General features: G+C 36.7%; 1 protein-coding gene across 1 annotated transcript in view; it reads right to left on the bottom strand.

Moving 5' to 3' along the window:
• The window catches only part of LOC127836922 (discoidin domain-containing receptor 2-like), a 207,178-nt gene that overhangs the window by 51,942 nt on the left and 132,300 nt on the right, over positions 1-22,936 (bottom strand). Inside the window, exon 3 of the mRNA XM_052363567.1 lies at positions 13,804-13,909. Within this exon, the coding sequence (XP_052219527.1) occupies positions 13,804-13,909 (106 nt within the window). The remainder of the gene's footprint in view (positions 1-13,803; positions 13,910-22,936) is intronic.

The raw sequence follows: 22,936 nt of genomic DNA on the forward strand, positions 1-22,936 counted from the left end.
ATGAACTGCTGCACCTCGCCAAAGAGAAACATACCAAACCACAGGGGTGTAATCCTTCAATGATCATAAAAGATAAAACATAAAAGAGCATAGTGAAATACAGGAATACTTACAAGCAACACTTCTGTTACAATTTATGACTTTATCACTAACAAACAAACGTATGAGGTATACATGTACCACATAAAAGAACACAATAAATGTCTTACAATCCGTTGATTTTTACCTTTGCTCACCTTTTGTACCCACAAACCACCACAATGTTAATGCAAACCATATGCTGACCAAATAAATGCCAATTCAAAAACAAAAATAACACATATTATTTCCAGCACAAATGCCTCAAACATCTTAAAACACAAAAAATCTATAATATAAATGAGTTATTTCAAACAAGTGGTTTAAAGCCATTTTTTTTTTACTTAATACTTACCTTATACCTTAAGGAACCTGCACCATACAGCCTATATACAATATAATATCCGGCCTTTGTGAATAAGTAAATACAGTCGAAACTGACCTAACGGCCACCTGAATTTACCGGTCACCTGCAGACAGCGGTCAGTCTGGAATCCCCCCGACGAAAAACACTCTATATTACACCTGAATTTAACGGCCACCTGTCCATAACGGCCAACGGCCACTATATTCAACTCCGAAATTCATGTTTGAACTGAAATCAACGGTCACGCGTCAATCGTCTCGAGTCGCGAAAATTTAAAACACTGCACATCATTTGTCCGTCTATTTTGCGGTTAAAGCGTTTGATAGCGGTAATTGCCTTTGATATTATAAAAGCGGCCCGCTGCGAGTAAACAAATAATAAGGTGTTGAGAAGGTTTGTTTTGGATAATTGTGGGGGTTTCTTCAACAGAAAATTATGTCAGAGTTTTTGACATGTTTAAAGTAATAATCGCTAATTAAATGACCGCTAATTAGTACATTTTACTTACAATATTGAGTATCGATTTTAAAGTAAAATTTTCGGATCATTCTTTAAAAGAGCTTTCTAGCGTTCACAACAGTTTTAAAAGCAATCGGAATAATAAATCACGGAATAACAATGAGTGGTGAACGTAAGTTCCTCACATTAGAGGAGCGAGTCAAGTGTTTGAAACTGTTTGAATATGGAAAAAGTTCGCGTGTAATAGCAAGTGAGCTCTGTGTTGGACGTACGCAAGTGCAGAGTGTGCTTAAGCATAAGCGAGAAATTATGTAGGAGTATGAATCGAATGCAAATGTGAGTTTGAAGCGTTGTATTTTGTATGAGGTTGTTGAATTAAAATTGCTTTTTGTGTGATGTTGGCGTATGAATAAATTTTAACAAACTGTTTGCGTCTTTTTTTATTAGAACGGTACAATATCACCATGCTATCGATTTATGAATGCGAATTCGCTTTTTAGACTTGTACGGACGTGACGTCAACGGCACGTGACAAGTTTTATTTATTGAATGATCAAGATGCATGAGTAAACAATTATATTAGCGTTGATAAAGTCATTGCTTTAGTTTAATAACAATATGAAATTAAATCAATCTATAATATATTATTCTGTATTTTTCAATGTACGTAAATTCTGTTATTATGCTTAGTTAATGGCAATGAGCATTTGTTTAACACCGTATGCAAACGACTGGGTGGGGTAACGACGTAGCAATACTACCGACTGACAAACCATCTTAAAATTGTGATCCAAATTCAACGGTCACCCGTGGACAACGGTCACTTTGGTCATTTCCCTTGACTGACCACTGAATTCAGGTTTGACTGTACTGTAAAATAATTTATGTTTATCCAAATTTAATCTTGCCGTTTAAAAATAAAAATGACTGTAATGGATATGTTCCTTGATTTCTAATTATGGAAAAAGGGATGATATTTCATAATTTACCGATGTGTTTGTGTAAAAATCGTACATTAGTCACAATATCAATGAAAATTAATGTCCCACCAACAATTATGATTTTTATCATAGGCAAGGAAAACCAGCCGTTATTTTTGTAAGAAATGATGACATTCATTATGTTTGATTACAAACCATGAAATATAGACTGTAAAATGTATCTTCTAAAAGTCATGTTTTCCTTGTATACACCGTAAAAAATTATCATTGAAACGTCACAACTATAGATGCATGTTGTAAAATGTGTGGCCCAATGTTACCCACAATTCTCGCAATATCTACATGAACTAATTCTAAGCAATCAGTTTGATAACTTAAAAGATCTTTTCAAGAGTTCAAACAACCCAAATGTAGACCTCCGATTAACTTAGGACAAATATAATGAATAAAGAAGGGCACAAAGCCTTCCGCCCACCCGTATTGTACCCTAGTTCAAATGGGACAGCAAGATTACCAAGGCAGAATCAATAACATTTGGGACATTATAGTTGGCACACAGGTGCAAATATGCAGATACCATGTCATAGGATTGTTCTTAGCTCTTTTACAAACATCAAAAGCATTGTTTAGGTCAATGAAGAACATTGCAGACATTAAAAGCATTGCTTATGTCACTGAAGGACATGGGTATGTCTATTCGATAAATACAAACATTGATGGCTTTCAATAAAATCAGGATGCCAAATGTTTGTAAACAATGTAAGAATTAAACACAAAACAGAGTATTAAACATATATGAGCCTGTCTCTGGAAAAACCAGGCTTGATGCATGTGTCTATAGTAGCAGAAGCCAGTCTCTGGGAAACCAGGCTTGATGCATGTGCCTTTAGTAGCAGAGGTCAGTCTCTGGGAAAACCAGGCTTCATGCATGTGTCTTTAGTAGCAGAGGTCAGTCTCAGGGAAAACCAGGCTTGATGCATGTGTCTTTAGGAGCAGAGGCAAGTCTCTGGGAAAACCAGGCTTGATGCATGTGCCTTTAGTAGCAGAGGTCAGTCTCTGGGAAAACCAGGCTTGATGCATGTGTCTTTAGTAGCAGAGGTCAGTCTCAGGGAAAACCAGGCTTGATGCATGTGTCTTTAGTAGCAGAGGTCAGTCTCAGGGAAAACCAGGCTTGATGCATGTGTCTTTAGGAGCAGAGGCGAGTCTCTGGGAAAACCAGGCTTGATGCATGTGCCTTTAGGAGCAGAGGTCAGTCTCTGGGAAAACCAGGCTTGATGCATGTGTCTTTAGTAGCAGAGGTCAGTCTCAGGGAAAACCAGGCTTGATGCATGTGTCTTTAGGAGCAGAGGCAAGTCTCTGGGAAAACCAGGCTTGATGCATGTGCCTTTAGGAGCAGAGGTCAGTCTCTGGGAAAACCAGGCTTGATGCATGTGTCTTTAGGAGCAGAGGTCAGTCTCTTGGAAAACGAGGTTTGATTCATGTGTCTTTAGTAGCAGAGGCCGGTCTCTGGGAAAACCAGGCTTGATGCATGTGTCTTTAGTAGCAGAGGTCAGTCTCTGGAAAACCAGGCTTGATGCATGTGCCTTTAGTAGCAGAGGCGAGTCTCTGCAAAAACTAGGCTTGATGCATGTGCCTTTAGAAGAAGAGGCAAGTCTCTGATAAAAACTAGGCTTGATGCATGTGCCTTTAGTAGCAGAGGCCAGTCTCTGGGGAAACCAAGATCATATACATGGGCTTCATACGGTTACTTCTCCCATGAGTCTCATCTACAGACTTCTCAAGTATAATTACTGACCGCATAAATGAGCGGGCAGAGAAAAACACCATCATAGAAGAGTCACAATCCGGGTTTAGATCTGGGTACTCGGTTGTAGATAACCTTTTTTGTCTCCAGAGCATGATTAAAAAATATACGTCTAAACCTGGTGGTCGTTTCTACGTACTATATGTGGACTTCAAAAAGGCATTTGATTCATTGGTTCATTTCAAACTTTTTACCAGTTTATATGCCAAAGGTATGAACGGCAAGATCCTAATTGTCTTGCAATCGATGTACGCAAATTTACGCGCACATGTAAAAGTATCCGGAAGTATCATTACGCAACCGTTCCGCTGTAACATCGGTACCAGGCAGGGTGATTTAAGCTCACCGATAATATTTTCAATATATATAAATAATTTAGTAAGCTATCTAAGGGAACATTGTAGTCATGGAATATTTATAACCAATGACATACCAGATATTTATTGTTTGATGTACGCTGATGACGTAGCTAATTGCGGGGACACAGCATATAACCTTCAGTTACATTTAAACGCTGTTGCAAAATTTTGCGAAGATACTGGTATGCAGATTAACATGAATAAAACCGAAATTATAGTCTTCCGCAATGGTGGTCCTTTACGCAATTATGAAATGTGGTTTCTAAATGGTCAAAAGGTTAAAGTCGTTTCAGTTTATAAATATATGGGTCTGTTATTTACTCCAAAGCTATCGTGGACAGCTGCTAAATCCAAGTTGGTGGCACAAGCACGCAAAGCATTCTTCTCTATCAAACAGTTTCAAGTTCCCTTTGGTTATTTTACCCATAGTGACATTTTTAAACTTTATGACACTATGGTTGTACCCATACTCACATTTGGGGCTGAAATATGGGGTTATGAATACTGTGATAATATAGAAAGATCACAAATAGAATTTTGCAAATATTTCTTAGGCGTCGGTTCGACGGTTAATAACAGCATGGTCTTAGGGGAGTGTGGTAGATTACCACTTTGTTGTGTGTATTATCTGAAATGCATAAAATACTGGTGTCATTTACTTCATATGCCTAATCATAGATATCCAGTTAATTGTTACAAAATGCTGAAGTCATTAGACGATATTGGAAAGAAAAATTGGGCAACATATGTGAAGGAACTCTTATTTAAATATGGTTTTGGTTTTGTTTGGGTTGCCCAGGACGTAGGCGATATGACTATATTTTTACAATATTTTAAACAGCGTATACAAGACTGTAAAACCCAAGACTGGCACAATGAGATAAATGCATCTCCGCGCTGCGACACTTACAAACTTTTAAAATCACTTTTAACTCCGGAGAAATATTTAACTATAGATGTACCCTTTAAGTCACGTCGCGCATATGCTCGTTTTAGGTGTTCCAATCATAAATTGAACATTGAGCTTGGAAGGCATTTTAACGTACAGCGCGAAATCCGAACATGCTTATTTTGTTTAACAAGATTTGACGTACATGTATTGGAGAAAGAATTCCATGCGTTCTTTGAGTGCCCCCCAGTACACAGATATAAGAACAAGTTATTTGTATAATTGGTATAACGGCCAATGAAACGAAACGTCATTTAATATTCTAATGAGCAGCACTGATATCACTGTTATAAAACAATTAACTTTCTATGTTACGAAATTAATGAATGTCATTGGGAATATAAATTTACCTTGATTACAAACTTTTTGTTTTTGTTATATTTTGTGTTGTATAATACTGTGTATATTGTTGAAACACAAGTGTAAAAACACAATGTATACAAGGTGGCATTTATCATTGTATAATGTTATTGTAAATGAATAATGTATTTTGGGCCGGAGGCCTTTATTTACATGTTATCTAATAAATAAATCTTGAAAAATCTTGAAAAAACTCATATAAACATGGGCTTCATTCTGTTACTTCTCCCATTAGTCTCATCCACAGACTCATAAACATGGGCTTCATTCTGTTACTTCTCCCATGAGTCTCATCTAGAGACTCATAAACATGGGCTTCATTCTGTTACTTCTCCCATGTGTCTCATCCACAGACTCATAAACATGTGCTTCATTCTGTTACTTCTCCCATGAGTCTCATCCACAGACTCATATACATGGGCTTCCTTCTGTTACTTCTCCCATGAGTCTCATCCACAGACTCATATACATGGGCTTCATTCTGTTACTTCTCCCATGAGTCTCATCCACAGACTCATATACATGGGCTTCATTCTGTTACTTCTCCCATGAGTCTCATCCACAGACTCATATACATGTGCTTCATTCTGTTACTTCTCCCATGAGTCTCATCCACATAACACATTTAAATGTGACTTTACATTCCAGGAAAAAAAGAACTCAGTTTACACTTGGTACAATTGCATGAACAATGCTTTCATAAACCCTTGTCATAAAACCAACAGTCATGAGGCTTCGATGGTAAACTGAAGTGTGTATCTAAGTAGAATGCACATAAGGATTAGACAAAACAGTTATAAAGCATCTTCAATAATGCAGGCCTATGTCTTATCAATCATCTGCCAATGCATGAAGGTAATAACTGCTATAAAATAAAACCAATTATGTTATAAAAATAACAAAACCAAAGTGAAGTGTATGTTGCAAGCACAACATGTTGACAGATTTAATGATTGTGTATGCTAGAAATGATATGATCCACATCCTGCAAAAATGGGTCTTATGCCATATGTAACAAGAGTAGCTCCAGACCAGCCTGCAGAATTGTGGCAGCACTCTGGTCAGGGGGCTGTCTCCTATGAAGTCACATAAGGTTTTGCACTCTGGTCAGGGGGCTGTCTCCTATGAAGTCACATAAGGTTTTGCACTCTGGTCAGGGGGCTGTCTCCTATGAAGTCACATAAGGTTGTGTACTCTGGTCAAGGGGCTGTCTTCTATGAAGTCACATAAGGTTTTAGGGTCTCATTATTGGACAAGGTAGCTCCTGACCAGACTACGCGGATGCATAAGGCATATGGTATAAGACCCATTTTTGCATGACACGGCCCATAATATTATCTATTATTACTGAAAAAAATAAAGACTAAACGAATTTCCACTCAAAAACATCACACTATTCCACACTTCTGGCATCTTGAGCCTCATTGGAAGTTTATTACCACTGTCAAAGGTGTGAACTGATTTTCAGCAAGAAACAAAACTGAATTGTCTCCAGAGACATGGTGTAGATAATTGTAGATAATGAGAGTCAGTTCTTTCATCTGCCACAGGTTCCAGGTGGCCATATTTCTTTCACCGTTCTGATAAAGGCCACTTGAGCCTTTCTTGAAAACTCCCATTTTTTATTAACTATAAATTAACTGTGACCCATTAGCACATTCCATGCAAAAATGTTTTCATGGGTATTAACAAGCTATTTTGCATGCCCTTGGGTGTTTTGGTGTGGTTAGAGTGACCCTATGGGAATTCAGAAACAAATGGATCAGATTATCTGATGGCAGGGTAATTCTTCAAGTCAGAACTAATGACATCACAGCTCTATAAGCCTCAAAATTTCTGGAAAGGTTCTGTGGACACAGCTGTGGGTACAAATGGTACAAATCAGTTTTATTTCTAACCAGAGAATAAAAATAATGGCTTTGGGCTTAGGTGTGACAAAAAACATTTGTAATTATGATTGATCATTAAGATTAATGAAGTAATTAATAAATCTACCAATCTGTTTGATATTTTAGTACTCCATAAAACAGGCAACAGATGTATTTGTATGCACTTCAGTGTTGCGCAATTAGAAGATAGAAGTTTAAGATTGTATCATTACCAGGTAACAATGTGGCAAAAATTGCAGTATCACTTTAGCTCTTTATCACTATCTTGAATATGATATACATATTATTCTTGAAATAGAATTTTTTTATCAAAATAAATCATCAGTGATCAGTAGAACGTAACCCATTAATCATTTTACTTAGAAGCTGATCCAGCAATCAAGTTATTTGGAAGCTTTAATCACCTTAAAAAAAGCTTCTAAATCACTTTCATTACACAAACCTCTGGAAGATTGCATTGATCTAGGTTATACAGATGGCTGCTCTTTTGAAGTTTGAGATCTCTTAATTATTGATTGTGTCAATCAAGGTGAACACAAAAGGAACAAGGGAATCTTTTCCTGGAAATTCTTAAACTTGATAGACTTTACTTAAAAAATTATTAATTGAGCTTAAACAAGCCTTTTGTGTCCAAAACATGGCAAATGCAATGCTAGGCCAGATTTAGCAGAGGATGTTATAAAATATTATTTGCAAGTGCAAAAGCACCCGAATGTGCATAGTTTTAACAGCATAAAGAGCCTTACAAGTTATCAACATTATTTAAAATTTAAAGAAAGAATAATTGAACATTTGTTTTGTCAATGCTTAGTAAAGTCTTCAAGTGTCACAAGTAATTTATAGTGATCAAGAAAAATTTTATAATGCCAAATTATCTCTCGTCTGAACAATTTTATTCCAAGGCAGCATTAAATTCTCATTAGCTAGCATCTTCATGTCCAGTGACTTCGTGGAAACTATAGCAACAACTTCGGTCTTTAATTATTCATCCATTAGGAACCCCCATGTCTCTGAATAACAAAATGGTTTTTTATTTACTGAAGGAAATTCAAAACAACAATTACAATGACATTCACTTCCTTTATAGAGAATATTTACTGTCTACTAATTTTGTATACATTTTTATTGTTTTATTCCTCGTACATTTTTGTCCTTTCTAACCATGGATGTTTTATTTCTTTCCTCTGTGCAATACTAAAATTTGAACAACCCAATGAGACAATAATGACAATTTCCACAATTGCATTGTGACTCATTTACATATAGTGAAGAAAGTCTGTCACTTTCGGCTGAACCCAATTATGTCTTTCAAAGGCCAAATTGAAGCCCTTTACTCATTCCCAAGTTTTCCTTATTTAGTTTTGTCACTGACAAAAAGCTCTTAATTATCTGCGAAAGAAAAATCTATAGTAACCCCGGCGAAATGTTGTTCATGATTTCATGAACACTTCAAGCCAATCAAGAACTGTTCATGAACGGTTCTGAAAAAGTTCCTGAGCTTGGTTCATGAACTTTTGGACATGAACTGTTCTTAAGACATGTTCATGAACTGTTTATGAATTATTGTTGAACATTTCAAAGTTCATGAACAGTTCTTCATCTAACCATAAATACTTAGTGATGAACATTTCATGCACAAGTATTTCTAATGACTTTTCTGAGACAGACTTTAAGGATCCATCATGAATAATTCTTTGTGCTAGATGTTTCATACATATTTTTGAAAGTAATATTGAAATGTCTAGCATACAAATCTTGTAGATTTGTGAAACCTGTGAAGTTAGTATGACCTGTGAAGTTAGTATGAATATGCATAGTACTTTCACCACTGTAAGTTAGAGTTCTTGACCTGTTCTATAGAATTTTTAGAACATTTGTACAAGAACTGTTCAAGAACTGCCTTCAGGAACACTTCAATAACTTTTTAAGGGCCTTTCCTGTTCTTGAATTATTCTTAAACTATTCTTGAACACTTTAAGAACTTTTTTGAACAACATGTTTCCTTCTGATGTTCTTAAACAGGTCTACACAATGTTTTTGAACGTATGATGGACTTTTTAAGAATCCAATATGTTCTTAAAAGGATCTGTCATTGTTCTTGGAAGACTTAAAAGACAAGTTTAAGAACGTTTAAAGGACATCTTATTTCAAGAACAGTTAAAGATGATATCAAGAACTCAATGTACATTGTATTGCTGTTTTTACAAAGAAAGAATATTATGTGCACAGGAAGTTGAAACGGAAGGCACATGGTTTATGTTATATTTGAAAATGTAAGTCTTTAATAAATTACCGGCTGAACTGATCAGCCATTGGTTCCATTTCAAGTTCTTTGGCACTGTAAGTGTAACCATTTCAGAGAAACCATTGATTAGTAAATGATTATTGAACTGAAAATGAGACTATTCATAATCTTTTCAATACATGAATTATTCATGAACATATAGTGCAAAGTTGTATTATGAAATTTAAAGAGTATTATCAAACCACTTGTATCTCAGTTATTAGTGTTATATTTAAATTATTGTTATATGTTGCTATCAATATGTTAAGTGCTAATACAAGACTTGTTTCTTCTTACCCTGACCTGTTTGTTGAGCTTTAGTAACACTTATGATAACCTTTGCAAAATTGACAAATTCTTGTTCATGAATAGTTCATGAACACTTCATGCCACCTCAGTTCATGAACTCTTGAAGAACTATGGTTCATGAACTATTCACTTACAGTTCATGAACAGAAAATGAGCCATTGAAAAATAGAAGGAAAATGTTCATGAACTGTTCGTGAACAGCAAAACCCTGAATAATTTTTCAAGAATTGTGTTGTTCATGAACTGTTCAAGAACACTTCATGCCATTGATGTTCATGAATAGTTCATGAACATTTCATGCCATAATGGTTCAAGAATAGTTCATGAACACTTCATGCCACACGGGTTCAAGAATAGTTCATGAACACTTCATGCCATAAGGGTTCAAGAATAGTTCATGAACACTTCATGCCATTAGGTTTCAAGAATATTTCATGAACACTTCATGCCATTAGTGTTCATGAACAGTTCATGAACTAAAATTTCAAGAACTTTTCACAGACGTGGCTCATTTTCTGTTCATGAACTATTCGTGAACAGTTCATGAACTCAGTTCACGAACAGTTCATGAACTGTTCACGAATTATTCGTGAACTGCAGAACAACATTTCGCAGGGGAATGCACCCAACATCAAAACAAGGAAAAATAATAAGGGTAAAGAAATCTAGATTGTACTAAAATGCAACTGTCACATAATAATTATTATACTGACATTATTTTGTATAATTATCTGACTCAAATTATTGAATCAAAATTTTGCGTTAGAAAAAAGTTTAATGAATTCGCAAATTGTGGATACTGTGGCTCAAAAATTAGGGAATTCACAGGCTAGTCGGGAGCTACACTGGTGCCATATGGCATAAGACACATTTTTGCAAGATATGGCTAAGTTTTTTTGTTTTTGTAATAATAGCCACCCTTGGCCAGATTGAGCGAAATCGCAGACTGGTATAGAGTTACGCTGGCTGCATATCTCATAAGACTCATTTTTGCAAAACACATCTCAATCTTGGTTGGTTTTGTAATAAAGGCCATCCTTAACGCAATTTATCACCATCATTTGATGGATAAAATTGACAATAACGTAATCAAGATAACATGAGAGCACCTAGCTCGCAATAAAACACAAACAGTCCTTTGAGACTGACACATAACCATCAATTCCAAATGAAAACACATTTTACCGCTGTTTTTATTCCCACCTCCTTCCTACTAAATCATTTTATACCATTTTATTACAAGAATAAAAACTATCCTTAACTTCGAAACACAGACGTGATAGCTCTAAAGCTAGGAGATATATGAAGACGAATTTATTATATTTTATTAAAATAATGAGTACGCCAACTTCCATTTGTATCCTCGTGCATGAAATGTATCAAAGTCGGGTGATAGGGCAATGCTTATCATGACTACCATTAACATCAATGATGCACATTTCAGATGGTTTACAACTTCAGCAGTCATAAATCATTTTACAATCAGATGCCCTAAATCAATCAATCTGCATGGGTCAGCATCCAACTGTCCCTGTCCCGACAGTGAACCATAGATCAAAATCAAACCATCTTATATTATCATGAGTGGCAAAATATAAAATGCCACTTTTCAAAGTTTAATATCCAGCCCACAGAAATAAAATCACTGAATATAGCTCTAGAATTTAAGGGGCTACTCAAATGAAAGACCAAACAACATAAAGGGGGAGAGAGAGCTTTATTTTATATACTACTGCTCCAAGTGGGAAAATTTATAATAAAGAATACAAAGATGCACTCATATGAAACTTTTACAATGGTTAAACAATAAAGGAGCACGCTCAAAAATCATCCAGAAAATAAATATAAAGAATAACTATACCAGTGGAGTAAGCGCAATAGCGATGAACAGAAGAAGCGAGAAAACTGCAAAAATTTAGTCTGTGTAAATGTGTGTGTACTGAAAGTAATACTAATGTATCAACTGACTTCTGTTTACACAACATCTTAACTATAAAACAATTAAATACCAGCAATTTAGTAATTAATATACATTGTTTGAACACTGACATTGCCCCTGGTATTCCAAAAATATTGATCCTTAGGAACAGATCTCAGTTTGAAAAAAACTAAATAACAGGAAGGTAGAAAACTGCATGCTTCTTAAATTAAGCAGTGCCAACAGACTGACAGATAGGGCAGTCAGCAACTACTAACATCTGATCTCCTACAGGAACCATTAGCAGGATAAATAAGCTGTACATGTCATCAAAAAACATAAATAGCAGAATCTTAAATACACAATACCACCATTCATCATTTTTTGACAGAAGGAATTTCATAAAAAATTCACTATCAAAAGAAATTGATAAGTTAAGAAGTGATAAGTGTGTCCTGAAGTGAACACCCTGACTGGACTTGTGTGAACAGTGCTCTGCTTGAATAAAACTGTCATAAATTACTCTTCAAATGTTTTGTACAACAACAGTGTGCTAAAATCTGTTGGTTTTATTACCCAAGTACAGTATTCTACACAATAAATAATGAGCCTGTGTTTATGAAGACTTGTGCTTGAATGTTAAGAAATTCACTCATGGGGATTTCAGAAAATGAATAACCTCTTCTTAAGTTTTATCTGGTTTGTATATCTTGAAGTGAGATTAATGCAATTACTGGGAAACTTTATAACATGTTTAGTTTCAGTAACACCTGATAGGAGACATAGGCAACTTTCATTTTCTTTGCTGTTCATGCTTATATCAAATACAGTCGAAACCTGACGGCTCGAATTCGCTTGGCTCGATTTTGCGGTTGGCTTGAACTCTCCCATACGCAACGATTTTTTATTGCTATATATACATTTAATTTTATGTCCGCTGGATCGAACTCGCGAGGGTCGAATTCTTGGATGGCTCAAACTATTTTCGAAGTCTCGGTCACAGTTTTCACATGTGCTTTTGTTCGTTTGGCTTGAACTCCCTTTGGGTCGCATAAAGCTGTTAATCGATTATGAGCACCTGATTAAAGGTTCGCTATAATTGCAAACATGTCGTCGACTCAATCGTTAATTGATTTGAGTAAAAGATGACATTTTGTACACAATCTGGCGTTTGTGTAGATACTGTATTAGTATGGCTGGAACGGCTGCATCATAAAATGTGCTATGTCAACTTGATGGAATATAAAACTTTGTATCTATACATCATGTAATTCTTAAATAACAAGATGTGTTTGTGAAACACTATGTCCCCCCATATATTTTACCTTTGAACTTTGACCTTGAAGGATGACCTTGACCTTTCACCACTCTAAATGTGCAGCTCCAAGAGATACACATGCATGCCAAATATCAAGTTGCTATCGTCAATATTGCAAAATTTGACCTTTTACTTTGACCTTGAAGGATGACCTTGACCTTTCACCACTCAAATGTGCAGCTCCAAGAGATACACATGCATGCCAAATATCAAGTTGCTATCTCCAATATTGCAAAAGTTATGGCCCAATGTTAAAGTTTGACGCACACAAACCAACAAAGCAACAAACCAAAAGAGAGGGCAAAAACATTATGCCCCCCAGTATTGACTGGGAGACATAAAAAATAAAAGCGAATAAAAAATACATGTTGTGCTGTTTAATATTTCAGCGATGGGCATAATGCTTATGAATGCTTTGTTATTAAATAGCGTTGTTCCATACATGTACCCGTAAATGTGCTACGTTAATAACAAGCTGATATAATATACATTTATAATATAAAATTTGTTTGATTGTATGTGTAACTTTTTTAAAACATTGATACTAAAACATATTAAGAATATATTTTGTTCTTTTTAATTCAAAAGCAGAAAGTCGTATGAAGTTTAGGCAGTATGAATACTCTTCAACTAGAGACGTTAATCTATTTCAGATTCATGTTAGTAAACATAAGTATACATGTATTAGAAAACATTTTGGGAAACAATTGAAAGTTGCTAACTCCATTTGCACGTACAAAATATTCTCACTTAATAGTTAAATCTCACCTTGCAAACTTCGGTCCGACAGTGTCATCATCGAAAGAAGAGCTGGCTGTGATCGCTGAGTCAGGAATGGCGCCGGACTGCATGCCCAGAGAGTCACGACACTGAGCTGAAAATAGATGAGAAACATGTTATATGGTGCCATTTATAACTATACTATTATATACTGTGCTACACTACACTATTACATATATATATCATGTGATGGAAGGGTCAAGAATGGCGCCGGACTGCATGCCCAGAGAGTCATGACATTGAGCTGGAAATAGACCAGAAACATGTAATACAGCGCCATGTATAACTATACTATTATATACTGCGCTACACTTCACTATTACATATATATAGTGTGAAGGTAGGGTCAGGAACAGCGCCGGACTGCTTGCCCAGAGAGTCATGACATTAAGCTGGAAATAGCAACAGACACATCCAAGCATTATACAGCACTTGCATAATATTGAAGACATAATTCAACAGCCAGAACATGAGCCGGCGGTACTCTGAACAAATGCGGTTACTTGCATGTGTGGTAATAGATAACGCTGTAAAGTCAACACAGGCTAATCAGAAAAGACATTTAACTGGACTTTCTTTTTCCTTTAAACGAAAAATACAATAAAAGCCGAAAGAGTTGTCCCTGATTATAGCCTGTGCAGACTTTACTGGATAATCTGGGACGACACTTTACACACATGTATTAGACACCTTTTTCACAGAGCGAGGCTCATTTAAATATTCAAAATTTAATATCCATTGAGTTACCTCCCTGTATCGATCAGATTTTTTTACAGTTTTTAAACAAAGCAGCTTTATCCTGATGTTAAAAAGATATCGTATACTGGAAAATCAACAAAAATTCTTGCATCCTTGAAACTGAACAATGATTCAAAAACAGTTTTTTTAAAGCCCAATATTGTTTGTAAAAAAGGTTAGAGCTTGTTGTGTCAATTTTAAATAATTGGTTTTCAGTGCTGCCAGTCATATGTCTCCTAAATAAACTACAGCAATTCTAAATGATACTTATAAGCAGGCCTCATTCATTTGTTTACCAGTTTCATTAACGCTGTGTGAGCAGGTTCCTCACTCCATCACCCAGGCTGTCATCAGGATGGAGCAAATTACATCTTGCCAGTGACCCAAGCTAACTTATCAACCATAATGTGCATGCATCAGAAGCATGAATGAGATTTAGGGGACCTGCTCACATAGGACCAGTATAGCACACAGCCAGTGAATGCAATATAGGAAATCCTATACCTACAGCATGATGCAAGAGTTGGCAGTTTTGAAGTAGATTGGGTGATGGAATGTGACATGACTTGTTATTACCCTGTCTCAAACATGTTATTACTAAAGACATTTCCCTGACCGATGAATGTGGATTTAACACTGTGTGAATGCTGGGTATAGAGAGCTAGTTGTCTCATTTTGATGACAGTCTTTACTATAAAATGTACACTGAAAAGTCTGCCACATTATAGTCATCTTGTCTAGTTAGTAAATCTCCAGAGAAAGGGTATAATAATGTAAATGAGATTGTAATCATATCCCCCTTGAACACCAACATAATAGAGATGTTTTAAGCATTTATATCCTTGTGTATATTGTCATTGACATGCTATGTAATACTAAAATATAATAATGACATTATTTAATAGTTATACATACAAATAAAATACAAATAACTGACACATGGCAGGTTAAACAAGAGATTGCCAAGCAATATTGTCCCCTACCGGTGAAACTCCACCATTGTCAAAATAGTTTTTTTGTTTTTTTTATTTGTTGCCATAGCAACCAGAATTATTGACGTAGGAACAAAATAAAACAAGGGCTGTTTGTAAAACATGCATGCCCCCCATATAGGCTGTAAGTTGTGGCAGCCATTGTGAGAATACGTTTTTTGTCACTGTGAACTTGACCTTTGACCTAGTGACCTCAATAGGGGTCATCTGCCAGTCATGATCAATGTACCTATGAAGTTTCATGATCCTAGGCTCAATTATTCTTGAGTAATCATCAGGAAACCATTTTACTATTTCCAGTCACTGCAACCTTGACCTTTGACCTAGTGACCTGAAAATTAATAGGGATCATCTGCCAGTCATGATCAATGTATCAATGAAGTTTCATGATCCTAGGCATAAGCATTCTTGAGTTATCATCCGGAAACCATTTTACTATTTCGAGTCATTGTGACCTTGACCTTTGACCTAGTGACCTGAAAATCAATAGGGGTTATCTGCCAGTCATGATCAATGTTCCTATGAAGTTTCATGATCCTAGGCGTAAGCATTCTTGAGTTATCATCCGAAAACCATTTTACTATTTCGAGTCACTGTGACGTTGACCTTTGACCTAGTGACCTGAAAATCGATACGGATCATCTGCCAGTTATGATTAATGTACCTATGAAGATTCATGATCCTAAGTGTAAGCATTCTTGAGTTATCATCCGGAAACCATTTAACTGTTTCAAGTCACTGTGACCTTGACCTTTGACCTAGTGACCTAAAAATCAATAGGGGTCATCTGCCAGTTATGATCAATGTACCTATGAAGATTCATGATCCTAGGTGTAAGCATTCTTGAGTTATCATCCAGAAACCATTTTACTGTTTCGGGTCACTGTGACTTTGACCTTTGACCTAGTGACCTGAAAATCAATAGTGGTCATCTGCCAGTCATGATCAATGTACCTATGAAGTTTCATGATCCTAGGCCTAAGCATTCTTGAGTTATCATCCGGAAACCATTTTACTATTTTGAGTCACTGTGACCTTGACCTTTGACCTAGTGACCTGAAAATCAATAGGGGTCATCTGCCAGTCATGATCAATGTACCTATGAAGTTTCATGATCCTAGGCCTAATTATTCTTGAGTTATCATCAGGAAACCATTTTACTGTTTCGAATCACTGTGACCTTGACCTTTGACCTAGTGACCTGAAAAAGGGGTCATCTGCCGGTCATGATCAATGTACCTATGAAGTTTTCTGATCAAAGGCATAAGCATTCTTGAGTTATCATCCCTAAACCATTTTACTGTTTCGAATCACTGTGACCTTGACCTTTGACCTAGTGAACTGAAAATCAATAGGGGTCATCTGCCAGTCATGATCAATGTACCTATGAAGTTTTATGATCCTAGGCGTAAGCATTCTCAAGTTATCATCCGGAAACCATTTTACTGTTTCGAGTCACTAAGACCTTGACCTTTGACCTAGTGACCTGAAAATCAATAGGGGTCATCTGCTAGTCATGATCAATGTACCTATGAAGTTTCATGATCCTAGGGCTAAGCATTCTTGAGTTATCATCCGGAAACCATTTTACTGTTTCGAGTCACTGTGACCTTGACCTTTGACCTAGTGACCTGAAAATCATTAGGGGTCATCTGCCAGTCATGATCAATGTACCTATAAAGTTTCATGATCCTAGGCGTAAGAATTCTTGAGTTATCATCCGGTAACCATTTTACTATTTCGAGTCATCATGATCAATGTACCTATGAAGTTTCATGATCCTAGGCATAAGCATTCTTGAGTTATCATCCGGAAACCATTTTACTGTTTGACTCGCTGTGACATTGACCTTTGACCTAGTGACCTGAAAATCAATAGGGGTCATCTGCCAGTCATGATCAATGTACCTATGAAGTTTCATGATCCTAGGCCTAAGCGTTCTTGAGTTATCATCCGGAAACCATCTGGTAGACGGACCAACGGACAGACCGACCGACATGTGCAAAACAATATACCCCCTCTTCTTCGAAGGGGGGCATAAATATTAATCTGTTTAAACACTCAAAACAAAGTGTCACAAGTTGGTTTGCATAAAGTCTCCATGGTTACAAACAAAGAGAAGCACCAGCGCTGCAATTTCCAAGTACCCCTTAATGTAAGAAGACTTCTTTCCTCGCTGCACATGTTTGCAAGTCATGCAGCACTTAGTACCCAGTAATGCATAATTAATGATATTACAATATAAAAGATCAGAGCAGCAATAATGCAGCACTATTAATTCCAAGTAAGTACATTATTAATGATATTACAATATTAAAGATGACAGAAGCAATCATTGCATGCTAATGCTAATAATAACAAGGGCTGTTTGTAAAACATGCATGCCCCCCATATGGGCTGTCAGTTGTAAAGGCAGCCATTGTGTCAATACGTTATATGTCACTGTGACCTTGACCTTCGAACTAATGACCTGAAAATCGATAGGGGTCATCTGCCAGTCATGATCAATGTACCTATGAAGTTTCATGATCCTAGGCCTTATAATTCTTGAGTTATCATCAGGAAACCATTTTACTGTTGCGAGTCACTGTGACCTTGACCTTTGACCTAGTGACCTGAAAATTTATATGGGTCATCTGCCAGTCATGATCAATATACCTATGAAGTTTCATGATCCTAGGCGTAAGCATTCTTTAGTCATCATCCGGAAACCATTTTACTGTTTCGAGTCACTGTGACCTTGACCTTTGACCTAGTGACCTGAAAATAGATAGGGGTTATCTGCCATTCATGATCAATGTACCTATGAAGCTTCATGATCCTAAGCGTAAGCACTCTTGAGTTATCATCCGAAAACCATTTTACTATTTGAAGTCACTGTGACCTTGAGTTTTGACCTAGTGACCTGAAAATCAATAGGGGTCATCTGCCAGTCATGATCAATGTTCCTATGAAGTTTCATGATCTTAGGCGTAAGCATTCTTGAGTTATCATCTGGAAACCATTTAACTGTTTTGGGTCACTGCGACCTTGACCTTTGACCTAGTGACCTGAAAATCAATAGGGGTCATATTCCAGTCATGATAAATGTACCTATGAAGTTTCATGATCCTAGGCGTAAGCATTCTTGAGTTATCATCCGGAAACCATTTTACTATTTCGAGTCACTGTGACCTTTACCTTTGACCCAGTGACCTGAAAATCAATAGGGGTCATCTGCCAGTTATGATTAATGTACCTATAAAGTTTCATGATCCTAGGCCTAAGCGTTCTTGAGCGATCATCCAGAAACCATCTGGTGGATGGACCGACCGACATGTGCAAAACAATATAACCTGTCTTCTTTGAAGGAGGGCATAATAATAATAGCAATCATTGCTTATTCAGCTACTTGTGTTAGCTAGGAGCTTGCTGCAAGCAGAATTAGTGCCTAATAACCGACGACTAATGAAAACTAGAGCCTTGTCACAGAAGTGACGTATACCCCCACATGACGCATTGACATAGACTATTTTTCATACTGTATTCACAAAACAAGAGAATCTATGGGGATTTTTAAGAATTATTATGCCATTATCATTTGACCTTTGAACTCTTGAATTCTTTCACATGAAACACCGTCCAATGACTGTGAACAAAATTAATGTACAGAGTCATTTTTAAATCTCACAATGAATGACATAGTTATGGCCCAGACACGATCATTTATTGCCATTTTTGACCTTTGAACTAAAAGTGTGACCTTGACCTTGGAGATATCGACGTAATTTGTTTGCGCGACACACCGTCCAATGATGGCAAACACAAATGCCAAATGATTTTAAAATCTCAAAATAAACTAGATAATTATGGCCCAGACAAGCTCATTTATGGCCATTTTTTACCTTTGAACTCAAAGTTTGACCTTGATCTTGAAGATATCGACGTAATTCTTTGCGCGACACACCGTCCAATGATGGTGAACAAATGTGCCAAATGATTTTAAAATCTCACAATGAACGACATTGTTATGGCCCGGACAAGCTCATTTATGGCCATTTTTGACCTTTGAACTCAAAGTGTGACCTTGACCTTGCAGATATCGACGTAATTCTTTCGCGCGACACACCGTCCAATGATGGTGAACATATGCGCCAAATCATTTTAAAATCTCACAATGAACGACATAGTTATGGCCCGGACAAGCTCATTTAAGGCCATTTTTGACCTTTGAACTCAAAGTGTGACCTTGACTTTGGAGATATTGACGCAATTCTTTCGCGCCACACACTGTCCAATGATATGAACAAATGTGCCAAATGATTTTAAAATCTCGCAATGAACAACATAGTTATGGCCCTGACAAGGTCATTTATGGTCATTTTTGACCTTTGAACTTTAAGTGTGACCTTGACCTTGGAGATATTGACGTAATTCTTTCGCACAACACACCGTCCAATGATGGTGAACAAATATGCCAAATGATTTTAAAATCTTACAATGAATGACATAGTTAGGGTCCGGACAAGCTCATTTATGATTGTTGAACTCTAAGTGTGACCTTGACCTTGGAGATATCGACATAATTCTTTCGCGCGACACACCCTCCTGTGGTGAACAAATTTGCCAACAATAAATGACAAAGTTATGGCCCGGACAAGCATTTGACCTTTGAACTGCAAGTGTGACCTTGCCCTTTGAGATATCGACATAATTTTTCACACGACACACCGTGCCATGAAGATGAACAAATGTACCAAGTCATTTTAAAATCTAACGATAAATGACATAGTTATGGTCCGGACAAACTTTCAGTTAAAAACACACTAAGTAAAATGTCACCAAATGAAAATTAAAGACTTGCAGAAAGTTAACAACAGTTTCCTGGACTCATTCATATGACATATTGACCTCTGGTAAAAGTAACACTTGGCCTTATTCTGGTCCTTGGATGAGTCACTTAATTGCACCTTAAAGCATATGGGATGGGATTATAATAAATTGGTTATTGGTTTGCTGACTTGATGATGGGTGGACATTTAAGTGTGATGGACTTTGGTTGACTGCCACAGTTGCTAAATTGGTGTCTTTAACAAGTGGTTGATTGGTTGGACTTGGCCAATTTTTGTTGCTTTTTTGATGATGGACTGGTTTATTGGTTACAAACTTTGCAAGCTCATTTAACAAAATTATTCCAAGACTTGCCAATGATCCATCTTGACTGACTGTCCTGGTATTTAGAAATGGCTCATTACTATTCCTCCTCCCTCTTTCCATATATTGATTTTCCACAAACTACTCATTGACCCCAGGGCCAGTGTGGGGTCAGGGAATCTGCATATCCCTTCATTTAGTCCCTTGGGACCTGCATTTATATTTTGCCCTAGATGATTTATGAGGGTCACTATCACACTTGCTACTATTCTTAATCACGGTCACTGATTAATGTTAAAGCTCTATTTCTTGCAGATCCTTAATATACAATATAATCCTGACCTAAACTGTGATTAAATCAAATAAATTAAATAGAAATTTCACACAAAAGAACAAATTGTGTTCTTTTGTGTAAAATTTTAAATGATCTCTATTTCTTAGTCTTGGGTTCAAATGTGAACACAAAATATCTTGGTATGGTAAAGAAACCTGAAGAAGTCATTGGAATGGTTTAGAACATAACCAATAATAACATTTTAGAAATACAATACCCTGATGATGGACAGCACCTCAGTATTATCATACAAAAATTGCTGCACAAAATGAAAGTAACACATTATTTGGAATTTGGAATGCATTGTGCACACAGCAATAAAATTCAAGGCTATTTTAAAGGGAAGTTTGACAGCCTCCGTCATGTAATTGGCCATCTTTTGAGTTTTTCCATCATTCATTAGCTGCCCGACCAGATTTGTCCCCCATGTGTCCAGCCACTGTGAACAGCAATAGGCCACAATTAATTGACCGGGCTCTATTGTTGTGACCATTGGTCAAAATTTAACAAAGTGAGGATGGCAGGCGCTTTGGAAGGATTTAAGTCTCCCATATTGTCATTTAAATGCTGTCATAAAACTCAAAGGGCGCCTGCACGTGCTGGGTGTGATGTGAATGCAAATATGGAAGATTTAAAGTGTGACAATGAATAAACCATGAAAAAAAGATGGAAATGGACAGAGGTCAAGTGGCACATTGTGGTCAGGCCCAGGAGCTGTGGACACTTGACCAGTGTTGTTTGGCAGCTGACTATCAGTCTGTAATAACACTAATTGTGTTTGCCAACAGTCAGAAGCCATTCATATGTATTGAAAATGGGCACATTTTTTTTTCTTCCTGATAAGTCTAGAAGATGGATGATTTATTGTAAATGAAAATATATAACTTTCAATGTTTACAAATGAATATTTTTGCCTGCCTGTGAATGGCATAGTAAAGCGTCTCCAAATTGTGTCCTCATAATATTAACTCCTTTCCTTGCAAAATATTAAATGCAAACGCTATGTACACTTCACAGAAATTTAGTACGATTTGAAATACTATTTCATGCATGTATTTTGGTACCTAATTAATCTTCATTACAGCATTCTGCCCCATAAGAATGGAATCAAAACAAGGGCTGTTTGTAAAACATGCATGCCCCCCATATGGGCTGTCAGATGTAGTGGCAGCCATTGTGTGAATACGTTTTTTGTCACTGTGACCTTGACCTTTGACTTAGAGACCTGAAAATCAATAGGGGTCATCTGCCAGTTATGATCAATGTACCTATGAAATTTCATGATCCTAGGCCTAATTATTCTTGAATTTATAATCATCAGGAAACCATTTTACTGTTTCGAGTCACTGTGACCTTGACCTTTGACCTAGTGACCTGAAAATCAATAGGGGTCATTTGCCAGTCATGATCAATGTACCTATGAAGTTTCATGATCCTAGGCGTAAGCATTCTTGAGTACTCATCCTGAAACCATTTTACTATTTCGAATCACTGTGACCTTTTACCAAGTGACCTGAAAATCAATAGGGGTCATCTGCCTGTCATTATCAATGTACCTATGAAGTTTCATGATCCTAGGCGTAAGCATTCTTGAGTTATCATCCGGAAACCATTTTACTATTTCGAGTCACTGTGACCTTGACCTTTGACCTAGTGACCTGAAAATCAATAGGGGTCATCTGCCAGTCATGATCAATGTACCTATGAAGTTTCATGATCCTAGGCGTAAGCATTCTTGAGTTATCATCCGGAAACAATTTAACTGTTTCAAGTCACTGTAACCTTGACCTTTGACCTAGTGACCTGAAAATCAATAGGGGTCATCTGCCAGTCATGATCAATGTTCCTATGAAGTTTCATGATCCTAGGCATAAGCATTCTTGAGTTATCAACCAGAAACCATTTTACTGTTTCAAGTCACTGT

This window comes from Dreissena polymorpha, chromosome 7 (assembly GCF_020536995.1).
Source record: "Dreissena polymorpha isolate Duluth1 chromosome 7, UMN_Dpol_1.0, whole genome shotgun sequence".
Taxonomy (NCBI): Eukaryota; Metazoa; Mollusca; class Bivalvia; order Myida; family Dreissenidae; genus Dreissena; species Dreissena polymorpha.